Source organism: Saimiri boliviensis, chromosome 7 (genome assembly GCF_048565385.1).
Source record: "Saimiri boliviensis isolate mSaiBol1 chromosome 7, mSaiBol1.pri, whole genome shotgun sequence".
NCBI classification, from domain to species: domain Eukaryota; kingdom Metazoa; phylum Chordata; class Mammalia; order Primates; family Cebidae; genus Saimiri; species Saimiri boliviensis.
In genome coordinates this window covers 32,729,533-32,754,502 of record NC_133455.1, presented here as the reverse complement: position 1 = coordinate 32,754,502, position 24,970 = coordinate 32,729,533, and the positions used below count along the sequence as shown (strand labels likewise).

Genomic DNA, 24,970 nt, shown 5'->3' with positions numbered 1-24,970 from the left:
CCCCACGCCCGGCTAATTTTTGTATTTTTAGCAGAGACAGGGTTTTCCCATGTTGGTCAGGCTGGTCTCGAACTCCTGACCTCAAATGATTCGCCCGCCTCGGCTTCCTAAAATGCTAGGATTACAGGGCTGAGTCACTGCATCCGGCCCAAAAGCCTTTTTTGGATGAGAAGGACTCACTTAGCTTGGTCCTGAAGAGCAAGTGGAAAGAGGAAGAGGAGAGTATATGAATGTGAGTCAAAGAGCAAGGCACTCGATAGACCTTGCTGCGTATGGTTTTGCACTTTTTTCTTCAAAGAATGTCACTGCCTTAACAGTGCTGTTAGAAGGCACGCACACACGACGCAGCCAGTTCTCTACAGGATTAGAAGAAACTTGCGCGAGTCAATCTGCGCAGTGAAAAATAAATACAGTACGAAATGAGCGAGAAAGCACTTAGGAGTCAAATCTCGCCACCCGGTTAAGTTTGGGACATTTCGTAAGGTTTGGTGCTGCCTAGCATCTCCGACTTCCGGCGTCCTCCGTTGCTGGGGTGACCAGACCCGCGTCCTAACTAACGCTCCGCCCAACGAGCCATAGAGTACCGGAAAAAGCTCGAGCAGAGGGGTCGGAAAGGGAAAACAACGGCGGCTGCGGTGTGGCTGGTGCTGAGATGACGACCTTAGTGCTGGATAACGGAGCTTACAACGCCAAAATCGGCTACAGCCATGAAAATGTGTCGTAAGTGCTTTCTTTCTCCGAGGGACAGGATATATACGCCTAGTGCTGTCATGTGCTACGTTTCATCTCCGGCCATCAATGAATTGCAAACGCCCCCGCGCGGCCCTGACTTAGCCAGAGGGATGCCCTGGTGGGAGCTGGGTGGGTGGTTGTGATGCTTTGAACTGGAATCGATTTTGGTTTTAGTTTTGGGTTGCGAGCCCCGGAAGTGGGATGTATGTTTTATTTCGTAACAGGAAATACCCATGGAAAATAGGTTTCTAGAGATGCTTTCCTGACAGAAGTTCATCGGCCTTTGGAAACTGTGGTCAGCGTGTTTGGGTGTTTGTGGATTTGCCTGGGGACAAGATTATAGGTTTCATTGGATTCTCAAAGGGTTCTATGACCCCTAAAAAGTCTAAAAATCACGGTCCTAGGACCTAGAGGCGTTGAGGACTTTGGCCTACTGGCCGACCTAGTTGAAACTACTGGTGTTTTGAAAAAGAAATGAAAGAGAGAAATCAAACTGAGTAGGAATGTCAATTGTTACAATCTTTCTGGAAAACGTTTTGGCAACGTGATTATCATTATCGCAGAGGTTGGAGTGCAGTGGTGCTATCTTGCTTCACTGCAGCCTCCTCTACATCCCTGGTTCAAGCGATCCTCCTGCCTCAGCCAGCCGAGTAGCTAGGATTGCAGGCGTGCGCCAACACTCCCGGCTAATTTTTTGTATTTTTAATAAAGACGGGATTTCACCGTGTTGGCCAGGCTGGTCTCGAACCCCGGGCCTCAAGCGATCTGCCTTGATCTCCCAAAGTGCTGGCATTACAGGCGTGAGCCACTGCACCCAGCCGACACAGCAGTTCTATTATTACTTAGAGAATTAATTATAAGTACTATATTTGATAAGAGTAAGTACAAAGATGCTTTGTATTATTCATAGACATTGTGTACAAGTAGCCAAAAAATGGGAACTAAGCTAAATAATCAAGATTGGGTAAATACATCATAATACAAATACGAGATTGATAACAAATGCAGATTCTTAAAATTATGTATTCAAAGAATATTTAAACATGTAGAGAAAATGCTGACAGTATTATAAGTGAAATAAGCAGGTACAAAACATTTTTTTTACAGTATTATCCTAATGTCATCCCATATACATATACAGACACATTTGTATGCATACATGTGTGTATAATTGATAATGGCTCTAGTTTGTCTTCCAAACCAGATTGTAAGCTCATGGCAGGCAGCAATCATTTAAAAAATAGTTGCTACTTCTGTACCCTGTAACAGCATCAGTCTCCAACCTTTTTGGCACCAGGGACTGTTTTCATGGGAGACATTTTTTTTATTTTTTTGAGATGGAGTCTCATTCTGTCACCCAGGTTGGAGTGCAATGGCACAATCTTGGCTCACAGCAACCTCCGCCTCCCGGTTTCATGTGATTCTCCTGTCTCAGCCTCCCAAGTAGCTGGTATTACAGGTGTCCACCACCACGCCTGGCCTGGCTACTTTTTGTATTTTTTAGTAGAGACAGGGTTTCACCACGTTGGCTAGTCTGGTCTCGAACCCCTGACCTTAGGTGATCTGCCCACCATGGCCTCCCAAAGTGCTGGAATTACAGGCAGGAGCTACTGCCCGGGGCCTCATGGAAGACAGTTTTAACATGGAGGTGGGGGCATGGGGGTGGGTGATGGTTTCGAAATGAAACCGTTTTCAGGTATTAGATTCTCACAGAAAGTACACAGACTAGATCCTTCATATGCGCAGTTCAAAATAGGGGTTGTGCTCCTATGAGAATCTAATGTTACGGCTGATCTGACAGGAGGTTCAATTTAGATGGTATGCTCGACACCCCTGCAACCCCAGTGCTCACCTCCTGCTATGCGGTTCGGTTCGTAACAGACTACGGACAGGTACCAGACCACAAGCCGTGAGATTGGGAACCCCTGCCCTACAGCATGTTGCCGATTGAAGGTCTTTGGCTTCATGAAAACTTAATTTTTAGAAGCATAATTTTTAACTTACGAATCTTTAATCCAAATGGTATTAAGACTTTCTGTGTTAAAGCCAGAAAGACTAGGACCTTTACCAAAGCAGTGGCTTTCATCTCTGCAATGACAGAAGCAATCCTTACCTGTAAGGATTTCTTGAGGAGTATTGGGGAAAGAAAGGGTCCAGTATAGAACTTATTACATACTGAACTTAAAAAAAAAAGGGAGGGTGTTTTTCTTTTATTATTATTTTAAAATAAAGATAGGGGCTGGGCAAGGTGGCTCAGGCCTGTAATCCCAGCACTTTGGGAGGCCGAGTCAGGTGGATCACAATGTCAAGAGATTGAGACCATCCTGGCCAACTTGGTGAAACCCAATCTCTACTAAAAATATAAAAATTAGCCGGGTATGGTGGCAGGCAACTGTTGAACCTGGGAGGCAGTGAGCAGAGATCATGCTACTGCACTCCAGCCTGGTGACAGAATGAGACTCCATCTCAAAAATAAATAAATAAAAACAGAGACAGGTCTTACTCTGCCTACACAGGCTGAAATGCAGTAGTGAGATCATAGTTCATTGCAGCTGCAAACTCTTGTGCTCAAGTAATCCTCCTGCCTTAGCCTTCCAAGAAGGTAGGAGTATAGTTGCTCATCACCATGCCTGCCTGATTTGTATTTTTATTTATTTTATATTTTTATTATTTTTTTGAGATAGAGTCTTGCTCTGTCACCAAGGCTGGAGTGCAGTGGTGCGTTCTTGGCTTACTGTAACCTCCTCCTTCGGGGTTCAAGCAATTCTCATGCCTCAGCCTCCTGAGTGGCTGGGACTACAGGCATGTGCCACCATGCCTAGCTAATTTTTGTATTTTTAGTAGAAACGGGGTTTCACCCTGTTGGCCAGGCTGGTCTGGAACTCCTGACCTAAAAATTCAAGTGATCCACCCGCCTTTGCCTCCCAAAGTGCTGGGATTACAGGCATGAATCACCACATCGGGCCTTATTTATTAAGGCCTATAACTCACAATAGTTACTTATTGTGAGTACTGGTTTTTACTTAGGTTAAATGTAAGTTGTATGCACACATTAATTTAAGAACATAAGTATAGGGAGGCAACTCTATATATTGTCTCTACCATTTTAGTTATTATTTGTGGGGTTTTTTTTTATTTATTTTTGTAAAGACAGCATCTGGCTATATTGTCTAGGCTGATCTTGAACATCTGGTCTCCAGTGATCATCCTGCTCCCAAAGTGCTGGGATCACAGGCATGAGCCTCCACTCCCAGCCTTTTGTCTTATTTTAAGACAGAATGAGAAACATTGGATATACCAATCTTAGGATACACTAATCTTTTGGCATCAAGAGTAATGGTTAAGTAAGGATGTTTTGCTGAGCTAAATATTTAGGGAATAATTATTTGTTTCCTTATTTCTAGGGTTATTCCTAATTGTCAGTTTCGGTCAAAAACAGTGCGTCTTAAAACATTTACTGCCAACCAGATAGATGAAATAAAAGATCCTTCTGGACTCTTTTACATCCTTCCTTTTCAAAAGGTAATCCAATTAATTATGTTTCATTTCTAGCATTGTAGACCTAAACTTTTAAGATCATTTTAAATTGTATTTAGAAAAGGCTGTGTGTATATATGTTTGAAAATATTTTTAGATCTCTGAAAAAAGGTGACTTACATTTTAACTACAATCTAATTAAAGCCAAAAATTAAATTTAATTGTTTGGGTAAAAATAAATAGCTATGATTTAGTTACTTATTGTGAGTACCGGTTTTTACTTAGGTTAAATGTAAGTTGTATGCACACATTAATTTGAGAACATAAGTATAGGGAGGCAACTCTATATATTGGTGTGTCTTTTGAACCCCTACCATTTTAGTTATTGTTTATTTGTGGGTTTTTTCTTTTTAACTGTTTTAAAGGAGAAAAGCATACCAATATAATTGGTTTGAAATTCATACACCATCACACTGGAAATAATAACCAAAGATAGAAATCAGTGCTTTAAAATCTGATTTTTAAACATTATTCAAATATTTAGAATCTGATTTTTTTAAATTATTAAAATATTCTTGATAATTAAATTTATAAAAACATTTTTTAGGGCTACTTGGTGAATTGGGACGTTCAAAGACAAGTTTGGGATTACCTTTTTGGAAAAGAAATGTATCAGGTAACAAATTAGAGTATGTATTCAAATTCTATTTCCATGTCTCATTGTAATGAAAAATTAGAACTTATATTTTTAAGATTTACAAACTTAAGTCTATGTTCTCAGCACATATTTAAGCCACTTTTAAAATAAATATTTAATAAATGCAAGTGAATAGAATTTCTGTGTTGAAGTGGAGGTTGAATATAGTCTATATGAAACTCAAAATTTGACGTCAGATTTCTATTATTAGATCAATTCACTATATCATCTTAATTTTCACAGTAAATCATTTTTGCTTATATATCTAAATATGTCAATATTACAAGAGGATTCTGTGCTTTTAATGTCTATAATGTGATTATAGGTATAAACAGAAAATGTTCAAGTTTTAATAATTCTCAAGAATGTGTGGGAGAGAATTACATAAACTTGAGTATCTTAAGCTTCTTGCCCTTTTTCTTTTTTAAGTATATGTGCTGCTGAAGTGAGCACCCCTTTTTCTTTTTTTTTTCTTTTTAATTTAAAACATCTGCAGGCCATGCATGGTGGCTCACGCCTGTAATCCCAGCACTTTGGGAGGATGAGGTGGGTGTATCACTTGAGGTCAGGAGTTTGAGACCAGCCTGGCCAACATGGTAAAACCTTGTCTCTACTGAAAATACAAAAATTAACCAGGCATGGTGGCTATGCACCTGTAGTCCCAGCTACTTGGGAGGCTGAGGCAGGAGAATTGCTTGAACCTAGGAGGCGGAGGTTGTAGTGAGCCAAGATTGTGCCACTGTACTCCAGCTTGGGTAAGACTGTCTCAAAATAAATAAATAAACAAATAAATAAAGCATCTGCAAGTATTTTTTTTATATGATTTTCTTTTGTTTCTTTAATAGAGATGGGGTTTCACCATGTTGCCCATGCTGATCTCAAACTCCTGGGCTCAAGCAATCCACCCAGCCGAGAGCCACCAAACCCAGCCCCATTTTCTTTTCTTGTTTTGTCCTTGTCTTTGTCTTGTCCTGTCCTATTTTTTTTTTTTTTCTTTGAGACAGAGTCTTGCTCTGTTGCCCAGGCTGGAGTCCAGTGGTGTGATCTCAGCTCACTGCAACCTCTGCCTCCCAGGTTCAAGTGATTTTCCTGCCTTGGCCTTCTCAGTAGCTAGGACTACAGGTGCATGCCACCATGCCTGGCTCTTTTTTTTTTTTTTTTTTGTACTTTTAGTAGAGATGGGGTTTCACCATGTTGGCCAGGCTAGTCTGGAACTCCTGACCTCAGGTGATCTGCCCACATTGGCCTCCCAAAGTTCTGGGATACACAGGCTGAGCCATCGCACCTGGCCTTGTTTTCCTTTTATCTAGAAACATATCAATAGCCCCAATACTCTTTGTATCATTCATTAATTTTTCCACAATTATCTTTAAGCAATTTCATGGTAACATTTTATTTTCTCTTACTTTTTTAGAGACAGAGTCTCACTCCATTGCCCAGACTGGAATGCAGTAGTACAATCATGGCTCACTGCAGCCACTGCAGCTTCAGTCTCCCATGCTGGAGCAGTTCTCCTACCTTATCCTTTTTTTTTTTTTTTTTTTTTTTTGAAGACAGAGTTTCACTCTTGTTACCCAGGCTGGAGTGCAATGGCACGATCTTGGCTCACCGCAACCTCCGCCTCTTGGGATCAGGCAATTCTCCTGCCTCAGCCTCCTGAGTAGCTGGGATTACAGGCACGCGCCACCATGCCCAGCTAATTTTTTGTATTTTTAGTAGAGATGGGGTTTCACCATGTTGACCAGGATGGTCTCGATCTCTTGATCTTGTGATCCACCTGCCTCGGCCTCCCAAAGTGCTAGGATTACAGGCTTGAGCCACCGCGCCTGGCCATCCTACCTTATCCTTTTAAGTAGCTAGGACTATAGGCATGCACTGCCATGCCCTGCCTATCTTTCTTTATTATTATTATTTTTAGAGATGCCCCACTAATTTTTATTTTTTATTATTATTTTAGTAGAGATGGGGGTCTTTCTATGTTGATCCACCCACCTCAGCCTCCCAAAGTGCTGGTATTACAGGCATGAGCCACTATGCCTGGCTGGCATTTTAATACTAATGCTACCTCTAAGAGAGATAAAATTATATAATATTAAGTACATGGAATCTATAACTAGACTCCCTGGGTTCAAATCTTAGCTCTGTCATTAAATAGGTCTATGAACCTTGGTCACTTATTTAACTTTTCTGTGCCTCAGTTTGCTCATCTATTAAATGGGGATAGTAATGAGACTTATCTCGATTATTGTGAGGATTAATTTTGTTTGTATATGTAAAACAGGCATTAATTATCACTGCAAATTATAAAACATTTTGGAATGTTTTCTCCTGTAGGTTGATTTTTTAGATACTAATATTATTATCACTGAACCATACTTTAACTTCACTTCAATTCAAGAGTCAATGAATGAAATTCTATTTGAAGAATACCAGTTCCAAGCAGTATTAAGAGTAAATGGTGAGTTCAAGTTTCCACTGAAAATGAGTTATATGACTATGGTTATGAATAGGTTAACATAAAGTTCCAAAATAGTAAGTGGCATTCTTGGCTGGTGCAGTGGCTAAGACCTGTAATCCCATCACTTTGGGAAGCTGAGGTGGGCAGATCACCTGAGTTTAGGAGTTTGAGATCAGCCTGAGCAACATGGTAAAACCCTATCTCTACAAAAAAATACAAAAATTAGTTGAGCATGGTGACACACACCTGTAGTCCCAGCTACTTAGGAGGCTGAGGCAGGAAGATCACTTGAGCCTGGGAGATTGAAGCTACAGTGAGCGTGATTGTGCCAGCCTGCACGACAGAGTGAGATCTTGTCTCAGGAAAAACAAAGAATTGAGTTATATGAAATGTGAATATGGATGTGAACTGAGTAAAGAATCTCTTTAAGTTCCAGAAATACTAAGTGGCATTTTTTAGATTCGAAGGAAATAAGACTTGGAATTTTTTTTGTTTGTTTTTGAGAAGGGGTTTTGGTCTTGTTGCCCAGGCTGGTATGCAGTGAAGCGGTCTTGGCTCACTGCAACCTCTGCCTCCCAGATTCAAGTGATTCTCCTGCCTCAGCCTCCCAGGTAGCTGGGATTACAGGTGTGTGCCACCATGCCCAGCTAATTTTGTATTTTTAGTAGAGATGGAGTTTCACCATGTTGGTCAGGCTGGTCTTGAACTCCTGATCTCAAGTGATCCACCTGCGTCTGCCTCCCAAAGTGCGGGGATTATAGGTGTGAGCCACTGCACCTGGCAAGACTTGGAATTTTAAAACTAAATGGACCCTTAGAGATTATATATAGTCAGATACTGCTTACTTTAACTTTTTACTAATATTTATTTCTAATGAAGTTACTAGCCACATATTTCTCCCTTCTGAAAGATTCTGAGATAGTTGTCTTTTCTGTCATTTATGTGTTTGCTATTATTATTGTTTGTTTTTGTTAAGTCAGGGTCTTGCTCTGTTGCCCAGGCTGGAGTGCAGTGGCACAAACATGGCTCACTGCATCCTCTACCCCCAAGGCTCAAGGGATCCTCGTGCCTCAGCCTCCCAAGTAGCTGGGACCACAGGTGTGCACTGCCACGTCTGGCGATTTGTTTACTTTTCGTTGAGACAGGGTCTCATTTTGTTGCCCAGGCTGATCTGAAACTCCTGGACTCAAGTGTTCTTCCCGGCTGGGCCTCCCAAAGTGCTGGGATTATAGGTGTCAGCCACAACATCAGGCCCAAATCTTACTGTTTTAAATAATGTTAGTAGCCCAGGCTGCTGGTGTGAGGGAGAACAATCTGTAAATATCATCTATAAGCAAGGCTTAGATTACATGGCATGATTGTGTACAATGAAAGTATTTAAATATTTAACTTTCAGAATTTAAGTCCATAAAAGCAGACGTATGTGCAGTGGTTAAGGGCACAATCTCAACCAGGTACAGTGGCTTACGCCTATAATCCCAAAACTTTGGGAGGCCAAGGCAGCAGGAATACTTTAGGCTAAGAGTTTGAAATCAGCCTGGTCAACATAGTGAGACCCCATCTCTACAAAAGAAAAATTTAAAAATTAACCAGGCATGGTGGTGCATGCATGTAGTCCCACCTACTGGAGAGGCTGAGACAGGAGGATCACTTGAGCTCAGGAAGTCAAGGTTGCTGTGAGCCATGATTGTTACCACTGGGAAGATATTACCGGCATCTCATGGGTGGAGGCCAAGATGCTGTTAAACATCCTGTAATGCGTAAGAAAGCCCTCTACAACAAGGAGTAATCCAACCCCAAATGTCAATAGTTCTGAGATTGAGAAACACTATTGTAAAGACACACTGCCTAGGTTTGAGTCCTTGCTCTGGTACTTCTTTTTTTTTTTTTTTTAATTGCCTTTTAGGTTTTGGGGTACATGTGATGAACATGCAAGATTGTTGCATAGGTACACACATGGCAGTGTGCTTTGCTTCCTTCCGTCCCCTCACCTGTATCTGTCATTTCTCCCCATGCTATCTCTTCCCACCTCCCCACCCCCCGCCCCTCCCCCATTTCCCCCCAACGGATCCCAGTGTGTAGTGCTCCCCTCCCTGTGTCCATGTGTTCTCATTGTTCAACACCCGCCTATGAGTGAGAATATGTGGTGTTTGATTTTCTGCTCTTGTGTCAGTTTGCTGAGAATGATGGTTTCCAGGTTCATCCATGTCCCTACAAAGGACGTGAACTCATCGTTTTTGATGGCTGCGTAATATTCCATGGTGTATATGTACCACATTTTCCCTATCCAGTCTATCATCGTTGGGCATTTGGGTTGGTTCCAGGTCTTTGCTATTGTAAACAGTGCTGCAATGAACATTCGTGTGCACGTGTCCTTGTAGTAGAATGATTTATAATCCTTTGGATATATACCCAGTAATGGGATTGCTGGGTCAAATGGGATTTCTATTTTTAGGTCCTTGAGGAATCGCCACACTGTCTTCCACAATGGTTGAATTAATTTACATTCCCACCAACAGTGTAAAAGTGTTCCTATTTCTCCACATCCTCTCCAGCATCTGTTGTTTCCCAATTTTTTAATGATCACCATTCTAACTGGTGTGAGATGGTATCTCAATGTGGTTTTGATTTGCATTTCTCTGATGACCAGTGATGATGAGCATTTTTTCATATGTTTGTTGGCCTCCCGTATGTCTTCTTTTGTAAAGTATCTGTTCATATCCTTTGCCCATTTTTGAATGGGCTTGTTTGTTTTTTTCTTGTAGATCTGCTTTAGTTCTTTGTAAATTCTGGATATCAGCCCCTTGTCAGATGGGTAGACTGCAAAAATTTTTTCCCATTCTGTGGGTTGCCGATTCACTCTATTGACTGTTTCTTTTGCCGTGCAGAAGCTGTGGAGTTTGATTAGGTCCCATTTGTCTATTTTGGCTTTTGTTGCCATTGCTTTTGGCATTTTGGTCATGAAGTCCTTGCCTACACCTATGTCCTGAATGGTTTTGCCTAGATTTTCTTGTAAGATTTTTATGGTATTAGGTCTGATGTTTAAGTCTTTAATCCATCTGGAGTTAATTTTGGTGTAAGATGTCAGGAAGGGGTCCTGTTTCTGCTTTCTGCACATGGCTAGCCAGTTTTCCCAACACCATTTATTAAACAGGGAATCCTTTCCCCATTGCTTGTTTTTGTCAGGTTTGTCGAAGATCAGATGGTTGTGGGTATGTTGTATTTCCTCTGAGGCCTCTGTTCTGTTCCATTGGTCTATATCTCTGTTTTGGTACCAGTACCATGCTGTTTTGATTACTGTAGCCTTGTAGTATAGTTTGAAGTCCGGTAGTGTGATGCCTGCTCTGGTACTTCTTAACTGTGTGACTTTGAGTACATTACTTAACTCCTCTGAGCTTCAGATTCCTTATCTGTAAAATGAGATTATTGTGAGTATTAACACACTTACTATACATCATACAGATTTTAGAATAGAGCCTGCCATGTAATAAATGATCAGTTAAAATGAGCTGCTGTTGGAGTAATTATTTTAAACCTTGGAGTGAATATTTACCTTTTTATTATGTTTACCATGTAAGTGTGATGTTTTAAATTAAAAACACTATAAAGATCTTTTGACAGTTATGAATAGTATTATAAATTAACATTTTTCTTGTAATTAAGGGGAACATTTTTTGCTTTGTGCTTGTCTTTGTTTTCTACCATTTTAATTGCTTTAAACTAGTGTTATATTTTTAATAATTTTTTTTCTTTATCTTTTTTTAAATAGCTGGGGCACTCAGTGCACATAGATATTTCCGAGATAATCCTTCTGAATTATGCTGTATCATTGTTGATAGTGGCTATTCCTTTACACATATAGTTCCTTATTGTAGAAGTAAAAAGAAAAAAGAAGCAATTATTCGGTGAGTTGCATTTAATTTTCATGTTGTTTCTAAAGATTAAACAGAATGATATGTGCAGTAATCAAATTTGAATTATCCTTTCAGGATAAATGTGGGAGGAAAACTCTTAACCAATCATCTAAAGGAGATCATATCTTACAGGTGATGCTTATCTTCAGTTCTTTGGGAGGATAGAGCTCTGGGGATGAACTTTTTGAAGTAATTTAAGATTATTCCTTACTTTTAAGACTAGGCATGTGGCTCACACCTATAATCCCAGTGCACTGGGAGGCTGAGGTGGGTGCATCACTTGAGGCCAGGAGTTTAAGACCAGCCTGGGCAACAAGGCGAAACCTCACCTCTACTAAAAATGCAAAAATTAGCCAGGTGTGGTGGTGCCCTGTAATCCCTGTAATCCCAGCTACTTGGGAGGCTGAAGCATGAGAATCACCTGAACCAGGAGGTGGAGATTGCAGTGAGCCTAGATGGTACCACTTCACTCCAGCCTGGATGACAGAATAAGACTTAACTCTCTCAAAAAAAAAAAAAAAAAAAAAAAAATTGTAAATGTTGTACATTAACATAACTTATGTTACTATTTTTAGTTTTATTGTATTTAAAACATAAATAGAATTCTTAAATCTCAATTTCTTGTCACATTAACTTTGGAAGGTATCATACCGTCAGCATCCCTTTGCTCCCTTAGGTGCTCCCCCACAGTGCTGCTGACCCTTGGCAGCCACTGATTGGCTTTCCATCGCTATGTTTGTTATTTGAAGAATGTTAGTTTCTTTTTGTTTTCTTTTTACAATTTTATTATTACCATTATTGTTATTTGAGGCAGGGTCTTGCAATGTTGCCCAGGCTGGTCTCAAACTCCTGGGCTCAAGAGATCTCTTACATCAGCCTCCCTTTGCAGCTGGGATTACTGACCTACATTTCGAGCCCCTGAGCTTGGCAAGAATGTTACAGTCTCAGATAACTAGAAGGAGGATACTAACTGTTACCAACACAAAAAAGTAGATAAATGTTTAAGGTGATGGATATTCTAGTTATCCTGATCTGATGCACTGTATGGGTTTCTTTTTGATTTTGAGGCAGGGTCTCACTCTGTCACCTGGGCTGAAGTGCAGTGGTATGTTCGTGGTTCACTGCATCCTCAACTCCTGGGCTCAAGCAGTTATCCTGCCTCAGCCTCCCCAGTAGCTGAGACCACAGGCATGTGCCACCACACCTAGCTACTTTTTGTATTTTTTTGTAGAGACAGGTTCTTGCTATGTTTCCCAGGCTGGTCTTGAACTCCTGGGTTTAAGCTATCCTCCCACTTCAGCCTTCCAAAGTGCTGGGATTACAGGTGTTGCCACAGCACCCAACAAAACATCACTGTGTACCCAAGAAATATGTATAATTATCACATACCAGCTTAAAATAATATACATATATGTTTTAAAGGATACCGGTGAGAGAATGAATACTGGCATGCCCATGCCCAGTCATGCCATACATTTAGCAGTTTTTTCATTAAAAATAATTATGGCCAGGTGCAGTGGCTCACATCTGTAATCTAGCACTTTGGAAGATCAAAAAGTTTTTATTTTTAAACATGTTTATTTCTATAGTAAGCCAATGTTTTCTTTGATTTACTTGTCAGATATTTATTAAACAGCTTATATGTGCTTGGTACTATGTGCTGACTCAACAATACTTACATGATCAGTAAAGAAAGTGCATGGAGTTAAAGCATTGTGTAGCAAGATTCTATTCAGAATGGTTTGGTGGGGGAAGTTTACTCTTTAGTTAGAAAAACCTTCCCACTTAACACCTTTGTTTTCAGTTTCCTTACCTATAAACTAGACTAATACCTGCCCTCAGAGGAATAGTGTAAAAATTAATGGAAGTGAGAGTATTCCATAAGGTTAAAATTATTTTATACATTCAAGAATTTAATATTTCAAAAAATAGGTTGCCTGAAAATTTAATTTCAGAAAAAAAATTTTGGCTAATTGTAAATTATATGTAATTGTTTCAAATTTTGAAACTTTTATTTCTGTTAGGCAACTGCATGTTATGGATGAAACACATGTGATTAATCAAGTGAAAGAAGATGTATGCTATGTGTCTCAGGATTTTTATAGAGACATGGATATTGCAAAGTATGTATAATGATAATTTAAGAATTGGAAAGTAGATTGTTGGGGATATTACACGTAATTAGAATATTTCATAAATCTCAATTTTGTTTTCCAGGTTGAAAGGAGAAGAAAATACAGTAATGATAGACTATGTCTTGCCTGACTTCAGTACAATTAAAAAAGGCTTCTGTAAGGTAATTTTTAAAAACCATCCATGTCTGGTTGCTGTGGCTCATGTCTATAATCCCAGCACTTGGGGAGACCAAGATGGGAGTTAGAGACTGGCCTGGGCAGCAAAGCAAGAGCCTGTCTCTATTATAAAATAAAAATAAAAATAATGATATTTCAAGTGATCACCTCTCACTTGAAGAATTTCACATCCAGCTTGCATTGGCAGGACCTTAGAGAGTTGTTTTGTCTTTTGTTTGGCTTTTGTTGTTGTTGTTGTTGTTGTTTTGAGACAGCATCTCACTCTGTCACCCAGGCTAGTGTGCAATAGTGTGATCACAGGGCTCACTATAGCCTTGACCCCCGAGGCTCAAGTGATCCTCCTGTCTCAGCCTCCAGAGTTGCTGCAGTTGCAGGCTTGTGCCACCACCTAGCTCATATTTGTATTTTTTGTAGAGATGGGCACTACATTGTTGCCTAAGCTGATCTCGAACTCCTGGGCTCAAATGATCCTCCTGCTTTGGCCTCTAGGTGTTGAGATTACAGGCATGAGCCACTGCTCCTGGCCCTTAGAGAGCTGTTGATGACTACCTTCCTGCTGGCCATTTCACCAGGCAAAAGTGAAATTTGATTAATAAATTGCTTAGTAAATTTATTTAGAAAAAGAACTATCAGCCAAAAGATAGCACATGAGACAAATCTGGAGATAAACAGTATCATGTATATTATAGTTAACCCATTTTTGTTTATTTAAAAATTAGTTTAAATCGACTTAGAAATTGGTTATTTTCTTATTGTGAAAATTATTGACATAGCTGACCCAGGGCCAGATTTCACTCCTGTTTGGTCTGGTATAATTAGATTAGAAGAGGGCAAAATCCAGTGGAGTTTCAGAGTATCAAGAAGCAGTTTGTTGTGGACATCAAGAAAATTACTATTTATCTTTGATAAGCTCCGATAAAATTACTTCTGTGTTTAGGTAAATGTGAAGTTTGCCTTTCTGGTTACCAGCTTAATGAGGACTGTTGAGCAGTTAAAAATCTTTGGTCAGAAACATGAGCACATTTGCAAAAGGAGACATTTACGGTAATATTCATTATAGTGTCCTTTAAAATAGTGAAAAATTGAGTCCTGCCTAGATATCCACTAATGGAAGGAGAATAATTTTTGATATGTTCATGTAATAAAATAATAAGCAGTAGTTAAGTAGAGCTATATAAACAGCATGGATAAATCTCAGAAATCTGATTTTCATTGAAAAGCACATTTTAAAACGCTATATATACTTTTAGTCTTTACAGAATAATAATATATGTTCTCTTTTTTGTGAGAATAATATGTTATTAAGGTTTACATAAATATGAAGTAAAAGTATAAAAAAACTATGTGAATGATAAAACACCAAATAAGAGAGTGTCAGTTTATCCGTAAAGTTACATTAAGCTGCTTGGTGAACACATGGGTTTTATATAATCATTTATACTTAGTATGCCTGAAAACGAAAACGAATTTTTGGGGGGCCAGATTATTGAGGTGAAATATGAATCAGAGTTCGGAGACTACTTGGGGACTTATAAAACTGAAATCATCCTTTTATGTTCTTACAAACAGATCCTGGAGGCTGGGTGTGGTGGCACACACCTACCTATACTCCCCAGCATTTGGGAAGGCTGAAGTGGGAGGATTGCTTGAGGCCAGGAGTTTGAGACCAGCCTTAGCAACAAAGTGAGACCCTGTCTCAAAAAAAAAAAAAAAAAAAATTAAATTAGCTGGGCATGGTGTCACACACATGTAGTTGTAGCTACTCTGGAGGCTGAGGTGGGAGGATCACTTGTGCCCAGGAGTTCGAGGCTACAGTGAACTATGATCATTTCACTGCATTCTAGAGCTGGGCAATTAGAGCTAGAGCCTGTCTCTTTAAAAGCAAAACAAACAAAAAATGAAACAGATCCTTATGAAAGGACCTAGGCTGGCTTTCAGAAATGGAAACTGAGATGGATTATGGGATAAGGTTGCCTGGGCATGCATCAGGTAGAGAGAAACTGTGGAAGCCTAAGTCCTAGCTAGGATATGGAAGGTATATATTTTTTCCTTCTTTACAAGACAAGGAAAACTGCCCCAAACATTTAAATACCAAACCTCTTATTAGACACATTTGATCATTGTCATTTTTTATAGCCGATACCTTGTGGAAAATTTATGGTACTCTTTAGGGTTAATGGAAGTAAAGTAATCCGGATTTCTGCAGAGAGGGTTCTGAGTAAAAATCTCAGTGATTTCCAGTCTTTCAAACTTTACTGATCATTAGAATCTCTTGGGGCACTTCAAAACAAAACAAAACAAAACGTGTATCCATGTTCTCAGTTCCTTTTCCTAGAATTGCTTATTTCATATGTTTGAAAATTTAAAACCTCTTCCAGATGATTAGTCAACTAGGAAATCTTTGTTTTTTTAGAAAAATTCTCATTTCCTGCAAATGACAACCTATTTGTTTATTAGACATTTTCTTCTAAACTCTGCCAGGTTCTTCCTTGCCAAATTATAAGCCTTGTTTTCTTGAGTCAGTACTTTATGCCAAACTATAAGCCTTGTTTTCTTGAGTCAGTACCTTATGAGCCAGTAGAGGTGTGGTTATTCTCCCAGTTGACCATGACTTTACTCATCTTTAGAAAAGGCAGAAGCCATATAAGGTTTTTTATTGGCTTGTAACCTTGTTAACAGATCTGGTTATGGACTATGCTTCATTTACTCAGGATAGACTCTTACTGATTCTCATATATAATACGTATTTTATTAGGAGATGAGTGGACAAAGTCTGTTGGGACTGGTTTTTTGGCAGATGATACAGTGTTACAGCAAATGTTTCTTGTAGAAAGAATGGTTTCCTCTTAGTCAATTTTGTTAAAAATGTATACCTTATTCAGAGTCTGTGTTAAATCATCTTAATTTTTTAAAGACTTAGAAAAAGTTATATTTTATATATTGGGATTTTTGTATATTGTTTTGATTTTAATACTTGATTAAAATGAAAATTTATCTGAGAGCCTTTATTCCTAGGATTTTATTAACACTTGAACTCTGATAGTTTTAAGAATATTTTTAAGTAGTTGGAAGAAAGTTACATACTTGATTTTCTAGCTTTAATATTAATGGTAGTAACAACAGCAATAAAAGTAAGGTCTGTAATGTCATTACAGATAGCAACCAATAGAAATTCCAGTTTTCTTTCTTATTAGAAAGGAAGCCGACTAAAAGTAGGCTTTGACTGAGCTAAATTGAGAAAATCATCTTCATTATTGATTACCACTTTCTACAGAGCTAATATAACATAAACTGACCATATCTTTAATTGTACTACAACTAACTTTATGAGGGCTAAGTAGTAATCATGACTTACATTGGCACATGACCTAAAGTAGCAGCTCCCATTGACACTTATACATTTATGTCTAAAATAAAAGTCTTTTTTCAATTATACTCTTAAAAACAGAAACTACTTGTACCAGATTACATTTTTTGTCTTGTTTTGAGATGGGGGTCTTGCTCTGTAGCCCTGGCTGGAGCGCAGTGGTACGATCACAACTCACTGCAGCTTTGACCTCTTGATCCTCCCATCTTAGCCTCCCAAGTAGCTGGGACCGCAGGCGGTCGACATCAAGCCTGGCTAAGTTTTCAAAAGTTGTTTGTAGAGATGAGCTACTACACTCATCTATGTTGCCCAGGCTGGTCTCAACCCCTAGGCTCAAGTGATCCTCCCACCTTGACCTCCTAAAGTACTGGGATTATATGCATAGCCAGCGTGCCCTGCCTCCAGATTACATGTTAATAGTTAATGGCTTTAGTGCTAACATTTAACAAGGATATCTAGTTCTGACTCTCTCCTCTAGTCATTTGATCCAGAATAAGTCACATGATCCTCTTCTGTGAAACAGGACTATAAACTAGATAACATCTAATGTTTTGTCAACTGAAATTCTCCAAGTCTGCATCTATCTCAGATTATTTTGAATGTTGACAAATTAGTTATATCCCTTAAACTCAAGCCAATGAATGGCTGGAATTCAATGAATTTGTAAATTCATAGGAAAGATTTTCCATTCTGCTTAAGAAGGTAGAATATTTCTATGAGGCATAATATTCTTCTTTTTGTTACTATAGCAGTATTTTGGGTTAAAAGTAATTTATAGTTTTCTGGTCTTCTTAGAGTATTTGAATATTATATACTTTTCAGGATATTTTTTATTTAAAAATAATGTTTTGAGGATGGAATTCCAAATGATCAAAATCTAACTATTTATATCCAGGTTATGAGTGGTAGTATAGTGGAAGAACTATTGTGTATGTGCTTTGGGTTATGATGTGAATGACCTTGAACAAGTAATGTAGCCTTGCCAGGCCCAATGGCATCATTAATTTAAAAGGAAAATATGCCCATCTTACAGGGTTATATGAGAGTCCAGTTCATGTATGAAATAATGAATGACATGTTGTCTTGCATGCAGTTATTCAAGAATTTGAGTAGCTACTGTGTACCAGGTACTTTTTAAATGCTAGTTAGTGGATATGTGATGGTGAATAAGAGTATAAGCCAAGAGGATAACATGGGGTGATAGAGAATGGTGAAGGATCCTTCTATTTGGACATCAGAAAAAACCTCTCAGGAAGCTGAAATCTGAATAGAGAGTAGATGGCTGATTATGTTAAGGAATCTATAATATTCTTTATTTATTACTCTTTAATAATACATTGCTAATATTTTAATATATTTTAAGTATTGTTATACTTACATAAGGGACTGGGACCTATCCTTTTATGGGAGGACAACTGCATTTATAAGTCAAATGAAATAAATGTCTTTACCTGAATCTAGGAAAGCTGATAGTTGTAAAATTGAGAGGGACCAGCAGCTACAGCTCACAGAATGGGTGGTTTAGCAGAAAATAAATAACACGAAAATATGAGTCATGGTTGTTTAAAGTTTGTTTGTTATACATAGGCCTCATACATATAAAATTAGCATTATAAGGTAATTTCAAGGATAAGGACCATGGACATGCTTAAATCAATTGGAAATTAATTTTGAATAGAGATTGAATACATACTAAAGAAATGTAGAGATGTAGGCTTTTTCTAGAAGGGAAAGGGGAAATCCTAATAGAGTCACATATCCAGTAAACACCTAAATTAGGGGAGTGAAAGTAGGCAGTAGTAGAAACGCAAGACATAGTACTATGTTTTTTATTTATACTGTGTGCTTTGTTCCCTAGAAAGTAGAATCATTGTACCATTATAGGTAGATTATGAAGTTCTCTCTTGTCTGTTTTCCCTTTTTTTCTTGGTATTTTAATTTTTTATTTTTAAGAGACGGAGTTCTCACTATGTTTCCCAGGGTAATCTTGAACTCCTGGGCTCAAGTGATCTGTCCACTTTGGCCTCCCAAAGTGCTGGGATTATAGGCATGAGTCATGGTGCCTGGCCCTCTTTGTATTTTAAAGTGCATGGAATAAAGCTTCCAAATTATCTGTGAAGGAACAGCCATATTAGCGTCAGTAATTATTTAGTTGTGTTTTGTGTGGTTTTGGCAACAATAACAGCAGCCACATTTTTTTTTAATTTTGAGAATCTTGAAACTTCCAAGAACTAGTTATTACTAGTCATGTAAGTTTAATGTAACTTCAACTTTTAATCTTCTTTTTCTTTAAGCCAAGGGAAGAGATGGTGTTGAGTGGAAAATATAAATCTGGGGAACAAATTCTTCGTCTGGCCAATGAGAGATTTGCTGTTCCAGAAATACTCTTTAATCCTTCTGATATAGGCATTCAAGAAATGGGAATTCCAGAAGCTATTGTCTATTCAATTCAGAATCTACCTGAAGGTACATAAATAGAGTAAAATGCTAAAGAATTGTGTTTGTTTAAAAACATCATCTTATGAACCCTGTTTCTTCTAAATAATTTCAGGCAAATTGGTGAGTCTGTTTTATTTGCAGAGATTTCTAGATCCCATAATGCACTTAAATAATTATTGATTCATCTTTGATTATAAGTTTTTTTTTCTTTTATCTTTTTTTGTGATTATAAATTTGACAGAGAAAAATCATTATGGTCCATTTAAACTTGAAGAAACATATCTCTCCATGAGTATTAAATTGCCATATCTATTTTAGAAAAGGTTTAATTTAATCCAAATCTGTATAGAATAGAAATTTATAATTTAGCAATTTAATGGTTTTCAGCTATTGATGGTCAGACTTATTCTTTCTGTTATATTTAGACTAACATACAGGATTAATATTAAAGAGATTGGAATATGGTGCTTCGTAGTGATTTCATGCCTTAAGTAAATAATGTTCTAGAGTTTTAGAGTACTTTAATATCTCCCTGGTTCGCAAGAAGTAGGCATTGGAGAAAATCTAGCATGTGCTTTCCTCTCATAAAAAAAAAAAAAAAAAAGGAAAAACATACTGCTATCCTTACATAATTATTTCACAGCTGTTTTGATATTTCACATTTTATATAAAGTTGCAGTCACGATGTTACAACACTTTGTACTACACTGCTTTAATGTCATGGCAGAGTGAGACTTAAAGTCACTATAAGGAAACCCTGCCCTTGTTTTGGTGAACAGAAACATTAGGTGGGATGGCCCGTACCTATTAATTCCTGATGGATTTCCCAGTGATGTTTTGTTGGCTTTTAATACTTAACATTTGCTGTCATGTAACTTTAATGAGTGTTCATGCTTAGATCCCTTGTTTAAACAAAGATTATGAATGTTTTTAACTATCAAAGGTAAGTATTGCATAACATACGTTTTCCTCAGTGAGATAATATGTAGATTGGGACTTGTAAGTTCAAATGTCATAAAAGACCTTGGTTTCATCCTTATGGTAGCTTACAGTCTCAGCCCACAGCAAGACCCCCCTCTCCATTTTAGAGAAGAATGATTATAATTATCAACACTATAGTGTCACTCACTTATATATGGCTTACATGAGTGTACAATAAGTAGCCAGTAGTTTACCCTCCTCACCTTAGCTTTTTCTTTTAAACATCTGTGAGGTCATATTTCACTGTTTAATGTCTTCAGTTCTATAAACTGTAACCTCATTACAAATCTTAGAGTAGACCTGAAAATTTATTTGGTTTCCCACCAGTAACTGTAATCCTTAATTGCTTATCTGATCCCTCATCCACATAGTTTCAAAAAACTAAACAGATTTTCTAATGCCTTTTTTCCTTTCTTTCTCCATTTCTTCTTTTAAAGAAATGCAGCCGCATTTTTTTAAGAACATTGTCTTGACAGGAGGAAACTCCCTTTTCCCAGGATTTAGGGATCGGGTTTACTCAGAAGTTCGATGTCTTACTCCAACAGACTATGATGTTTCTGTTGTGTTGCCTGAAAAGTAAGTATTGCTTTATATAGAAACAAACATGGAAGTCAGCGTGTAGAAAAGGTGGTCTGTTGACTTGAGTTTAAAGCCTGGCTCTCCCATGGTGGCTGGTTTATTTTACCTGCTGAATATTCATTTTTCTTCTTTCAAAAATTGAAATGATAAACCTTACATTTCACTAAATTAAATGGGATAGAAGTATGTACAGTGCCAGTCATTGTGTTTCGTACACAATGGGTGCTCAATTAAGTATATGGGGTGATTACTGTCATGTAGTAAATCAGCCTTGATCCTAAGAGATTTTTATAGGCAAAGCAATCATTATTATCTATATGATTTATCTGAGATGTATTATTTCTTGACAGTTCTGTCAGGAATAGAAATTTAAGAGTCAAACCATTGTGATACATTTTATCAATTCATAAGTTGTTTCAGAATTTTAAAAAATTCTAAATATTTTAAATGACTTTTACTAACGCATTTTTTAAAATTCAGAATTGTTTTACATCTACCCCGTACCCTGTTATATGAGCATCTCATCACTTCCACTTTAGTGGTTAAAATAAACTAAGGTAGGGCCAGGTACAGTGGTTCTCACCTGTAATCTCAGCACTTTGGGAGACTGAGGCAGGCAGATCACTTGAGCTCAGGGATTTGAGACTAGCCTGGGCAACATGGCGAAACCTTGTCTCTACAAAAAAAAAACAAAAAAAAAAAAAACAAAAAATTAGCTGGATGTGCTGGTGTGCACTATTAGTCCCAGCTACTCAGGAGGCTGAGGTAGGAGGATCATTTGAGCCCAGGAGGTAGAGGTTGGAGTGAGTTAGATTGCACCACTGTATGGCCGCCTGTCTGGCATAGACAGAGCAAGACCCTGTCTCAAAAACAAAACCCTGCCGGGCGCAGTGGCTCAAGCCTGTAATCCCAGCACTTTGGGAGGCTGAGGCGGGTGGATCATGAGGTCAAGAGATCAAGACCATACTGGTCAACATGATGAAACCCCGTCTCTACTAAAAAAAAAAATACAAAAAATTAGCTGGGGCATGGTGGCGCGTGCCTGTAATCCTAGCTACTCAGGAAGTTGAGGCAGGAGAATTGCCTGAACCCAGGAGGCGGAGGTTGCAGTGAGCCGAGATCGCGCCATTGCACTCCAGCCTGGGTAACAAGAGCGAAACTCAGTCTCAGAACAAAACAAAACAAAACAAACCCCGCCCCCTCCAAAACACACACAAAAAATGAAGGTACAGTTTTACAGCTCTAAGAAAGGTTTATAGATCGTCCTATTCAATATTCTTGTTTTGTAAATAAAGAAACAGGAGCTCATGAGTTGGCAAATGCCCTATGGTGAGTTAATAGCAATGATCAGATTAAAGCCCAGTTTATTACCTTCAGTGAGGACTTCTTACTAAAATACATGTCAAAAAAACCCACCCCTAGTGTTAGTGGCAGAGTTTCAAACAAGACCCCACATACCTGACTCATAATTCTACAGTTTTGTGTTAAAGCTAAAGTAGAATTTTCCAAAATTAGTAGAATTTAATAGAAGGCTCTCATTGGTATCACTTTATTTTACAGTTGTGAGATAAAGGAATAAACACTTTTAAAATATTGGGATGATTTTTATCACCATTAATGTTTATGTGTTCTCAAGAGTAGAAAGCATATTGGATTTTTATCTTGCATGCATCGATTACAGGCCAAGGGATCCACAGAAATAGGTCTTATTAATTTATTAAATAAATTTTTATTGTATATCTACTGCTTTTTTATATGTATACTTATATATAAATCCATTTTTATAAAAGTATAATACAAATATAATAAATACAATAAAGAAACATTTATTGGCCAGGTTTGGTGGCCCACGCCTGTAATCCGACCACTTTGGGTGGCCAATGTAGGGAGATCACTTGAGTCCAGGAGTTTAAGGTTATAGTGAGTTAGGATTGCACCACTGCACTCCAGCCTGGGCAATAGCATGTGACCCTGTCTCAAAAAAAAAAAAAAGAAAGAAAGAAAGAAAAGGAAAAGAAATCTTTTTTTTCTGTAGAGACAGTGTCTCACCATGTTGCCTAAGCTAGCCTCTAACTCCTGGGTTCAGTGATACTTCTGCCTTAGACTTCCAAAGTGTTGGAATTACAGATGTGAGTTACCATGCCCAGCCAAGTTGGGTTTTGGGGTTTGTTGTTTTCTTTTTGAGACAGAGTCTTGCTCTGTCACCAGGCTGGAGTGCAGTGATGTGATCACGGCTCACTGCACCCTTGACCTCTGGGCTCAGGTCATCCTCCCACCTCAGCTTTCCATGTAGCTGGGACTGCATGCATGCACCACCATGCCTGGCTAATTTTAAAAATTTTTTTGAAGAGATAGGGTCTCGCTATATTACTCAGGCTGTTCTTGAACTTCTGGGCTCAAGCAGTCCTCCCACTTGGCCTACCAAAGTGCTGGAATTACAGGCGTGAGCCACCATGCCTGATCTTTAATAGAGATAAAAGTCTTACTCTGTCATCCAGGCAGTTGTGTGATCATAGCTCACTGCAACCTCGAACTCCTGGGTCCAAGCAATCCTCCTGCCTCAGCCTCCTAAGTAGCTAGGACTACAGGTATATGCCACCACACCAGACTAGAAAACATTGATTTAACTTTTTTCTTTACCTTTTATAGATTTGAAACTCTAAACTGGGGAAGAAGAAGAGTAGAAATAGAATTGAGTCAAAGTATAACCTTAGTTGTAGATAGCAAAACCAAACTATACCTGCTCAAATCGTAACCTGTTGTCTGTGTCCTCCCACATAATTGTTTTTCATATCCTATGTTTTCTGTTTCATTTATTAGAGGCAACAAAGTGTAGCAGCAAAAGTACAGACTGTGAAACAGTTCTGAGTTAAATCCTAGTTCCAGCCTAAATTCTAGTTCCAGACTTAACCTCTCTGAGCCTCGTTTTTCAAATCTAGAAAGTGGGAGTGATAGCTATTTTATGGGTTGCTATGAGAATTATTGAGATGACATATCTTTGCCACATAGAGAATTTAGACTCAGTATGACAGTTTTTCCTTTTAGGCATCTTTGATCTTTTGCTTATATATATTTTTTTTCTTTAGAATTAGAGGGTCCATAAATTCAGGACATAGGGAAAAACGAACACTTACTATTTTGTAGCGGTGACAGAGATTCTTTCCTTTTTAGTTTGCTCTACTCATGTGAAATGTATGCTTATTTCTCTACCTTAAATGATTTTCTGTTGGGTAAAGCCTGCCACATTTTAATGGCAAAAAAACGCAAATTACTTTTGCACCAACTTAATAGTCATTTATGTTTCGGGCATTTCAGTTTTCCTGTAAAATCATCTGGGTTCATTTATACCTTTATTTTCAGCCCTATTACTTATGCCTGGGAAGGTGGAAAATTGATATCAGAAAATGATGATTTTGAAGATATGGTGGTAACAAGAGAAGATTATGAAGAAAATGGACATAGCGTCTGTGAAGAGAAATTTGATATTTAAGCAACATTTTTGAATGAAAGTCTTGACTAGTTGTGACCATAAGGTTTAATTTCAAAGTTTCTTTTAAAAGAGGTTAAGGAACTGTGTTACCTTTCATCCTAAGAAAAAGCCTTGAATTTATGTAAATACTTTGATCCATTGCTAATTTTCAAAGGCTTCTTAAGTTATTACAGTAAACTAACTCAGTCCACATTTTCATTTAGGAGCTAGACCAGCATAACAGTGCTTATGCTGTTTCCAAGGGCAGGTATTATTTTTCATTAAAAGCAGAAAGGATGAATGCATTTTAAGTTTAATTCTTCAGAGCTGAAAGCACAAATTTAACTGCCTCACTGGTCAGATTTCCTTAGAAAGTAGTTTTGTGTGATTGTGACTAAAGTATTTTATTTAAAAATTGTCATCCTTATTTATACATTCTAAAGTTGGAAAGACTGATCCTTCCAACTTTATGTAATGTTTATTTTGTACCTAGAGCACATTTAAATGGGTGGAGACTAAAACTAATAAATTTTTTTGGTCACTAC

General features: G+C 38.1%; 1 protein-coding gene across 1 annotated transcript; it reads left to right on the top strand.

Moving 5' to 3' along the window:
- The first annotated feature begins 591 nt into the window (after positions 1-591).
- Positions 592-24,970, top strand: ACTR6 (actin related protein 6). Its single transcript, XM_003929598.4, has 11 exons — positions 592-720; positions 4,137-4,254; positions 4,817-4,885; positions 7,241-7,364; positions 11,134-11,269; positions 11,354-11,410; positions 13,303-13,401; positions 13,496-13,574; positions 19,252-19,423; positions 20,815-20,953; positions 24,317-24,970. Exons 1-11 carry the CDS (start codon positions 653-655, stop codon positions 24,444-24,446), a joined length of 1,191 nt encoding a protein of 396 aa, XP_003929647.1. The 5' UTR covers positions 592-652; the 3' UTR covers positions 24,447-24,970.

What these genes read in the sequence shown, in the direction of transcription:
- ACTR6 (XM_003929598.4), top strand. Translation starts at nt 653, where the DNA reads ATGACGACCTTAGTGCTGGATAACGGAGCTTACAACGCCAAAATCGGC. An exon ending in AAAAAAGAAGCAATTATTCG is followed by an intron (nt 11,270 to 11,353) that starts GTGAGTTGCATT and finishes TTATCCTTTCAG; the next exon opens with GATAAATGTGGGAGGAAAAC. An exon ending in AGAGACATGGATATTGCAAA is followed by an intron (nt 13,402 to 13,495) that starts GTATGTATAATG and finishes TTTGTTTTCCAG; the next exon opens with GTTGAAAGGAGAAGAAAATA.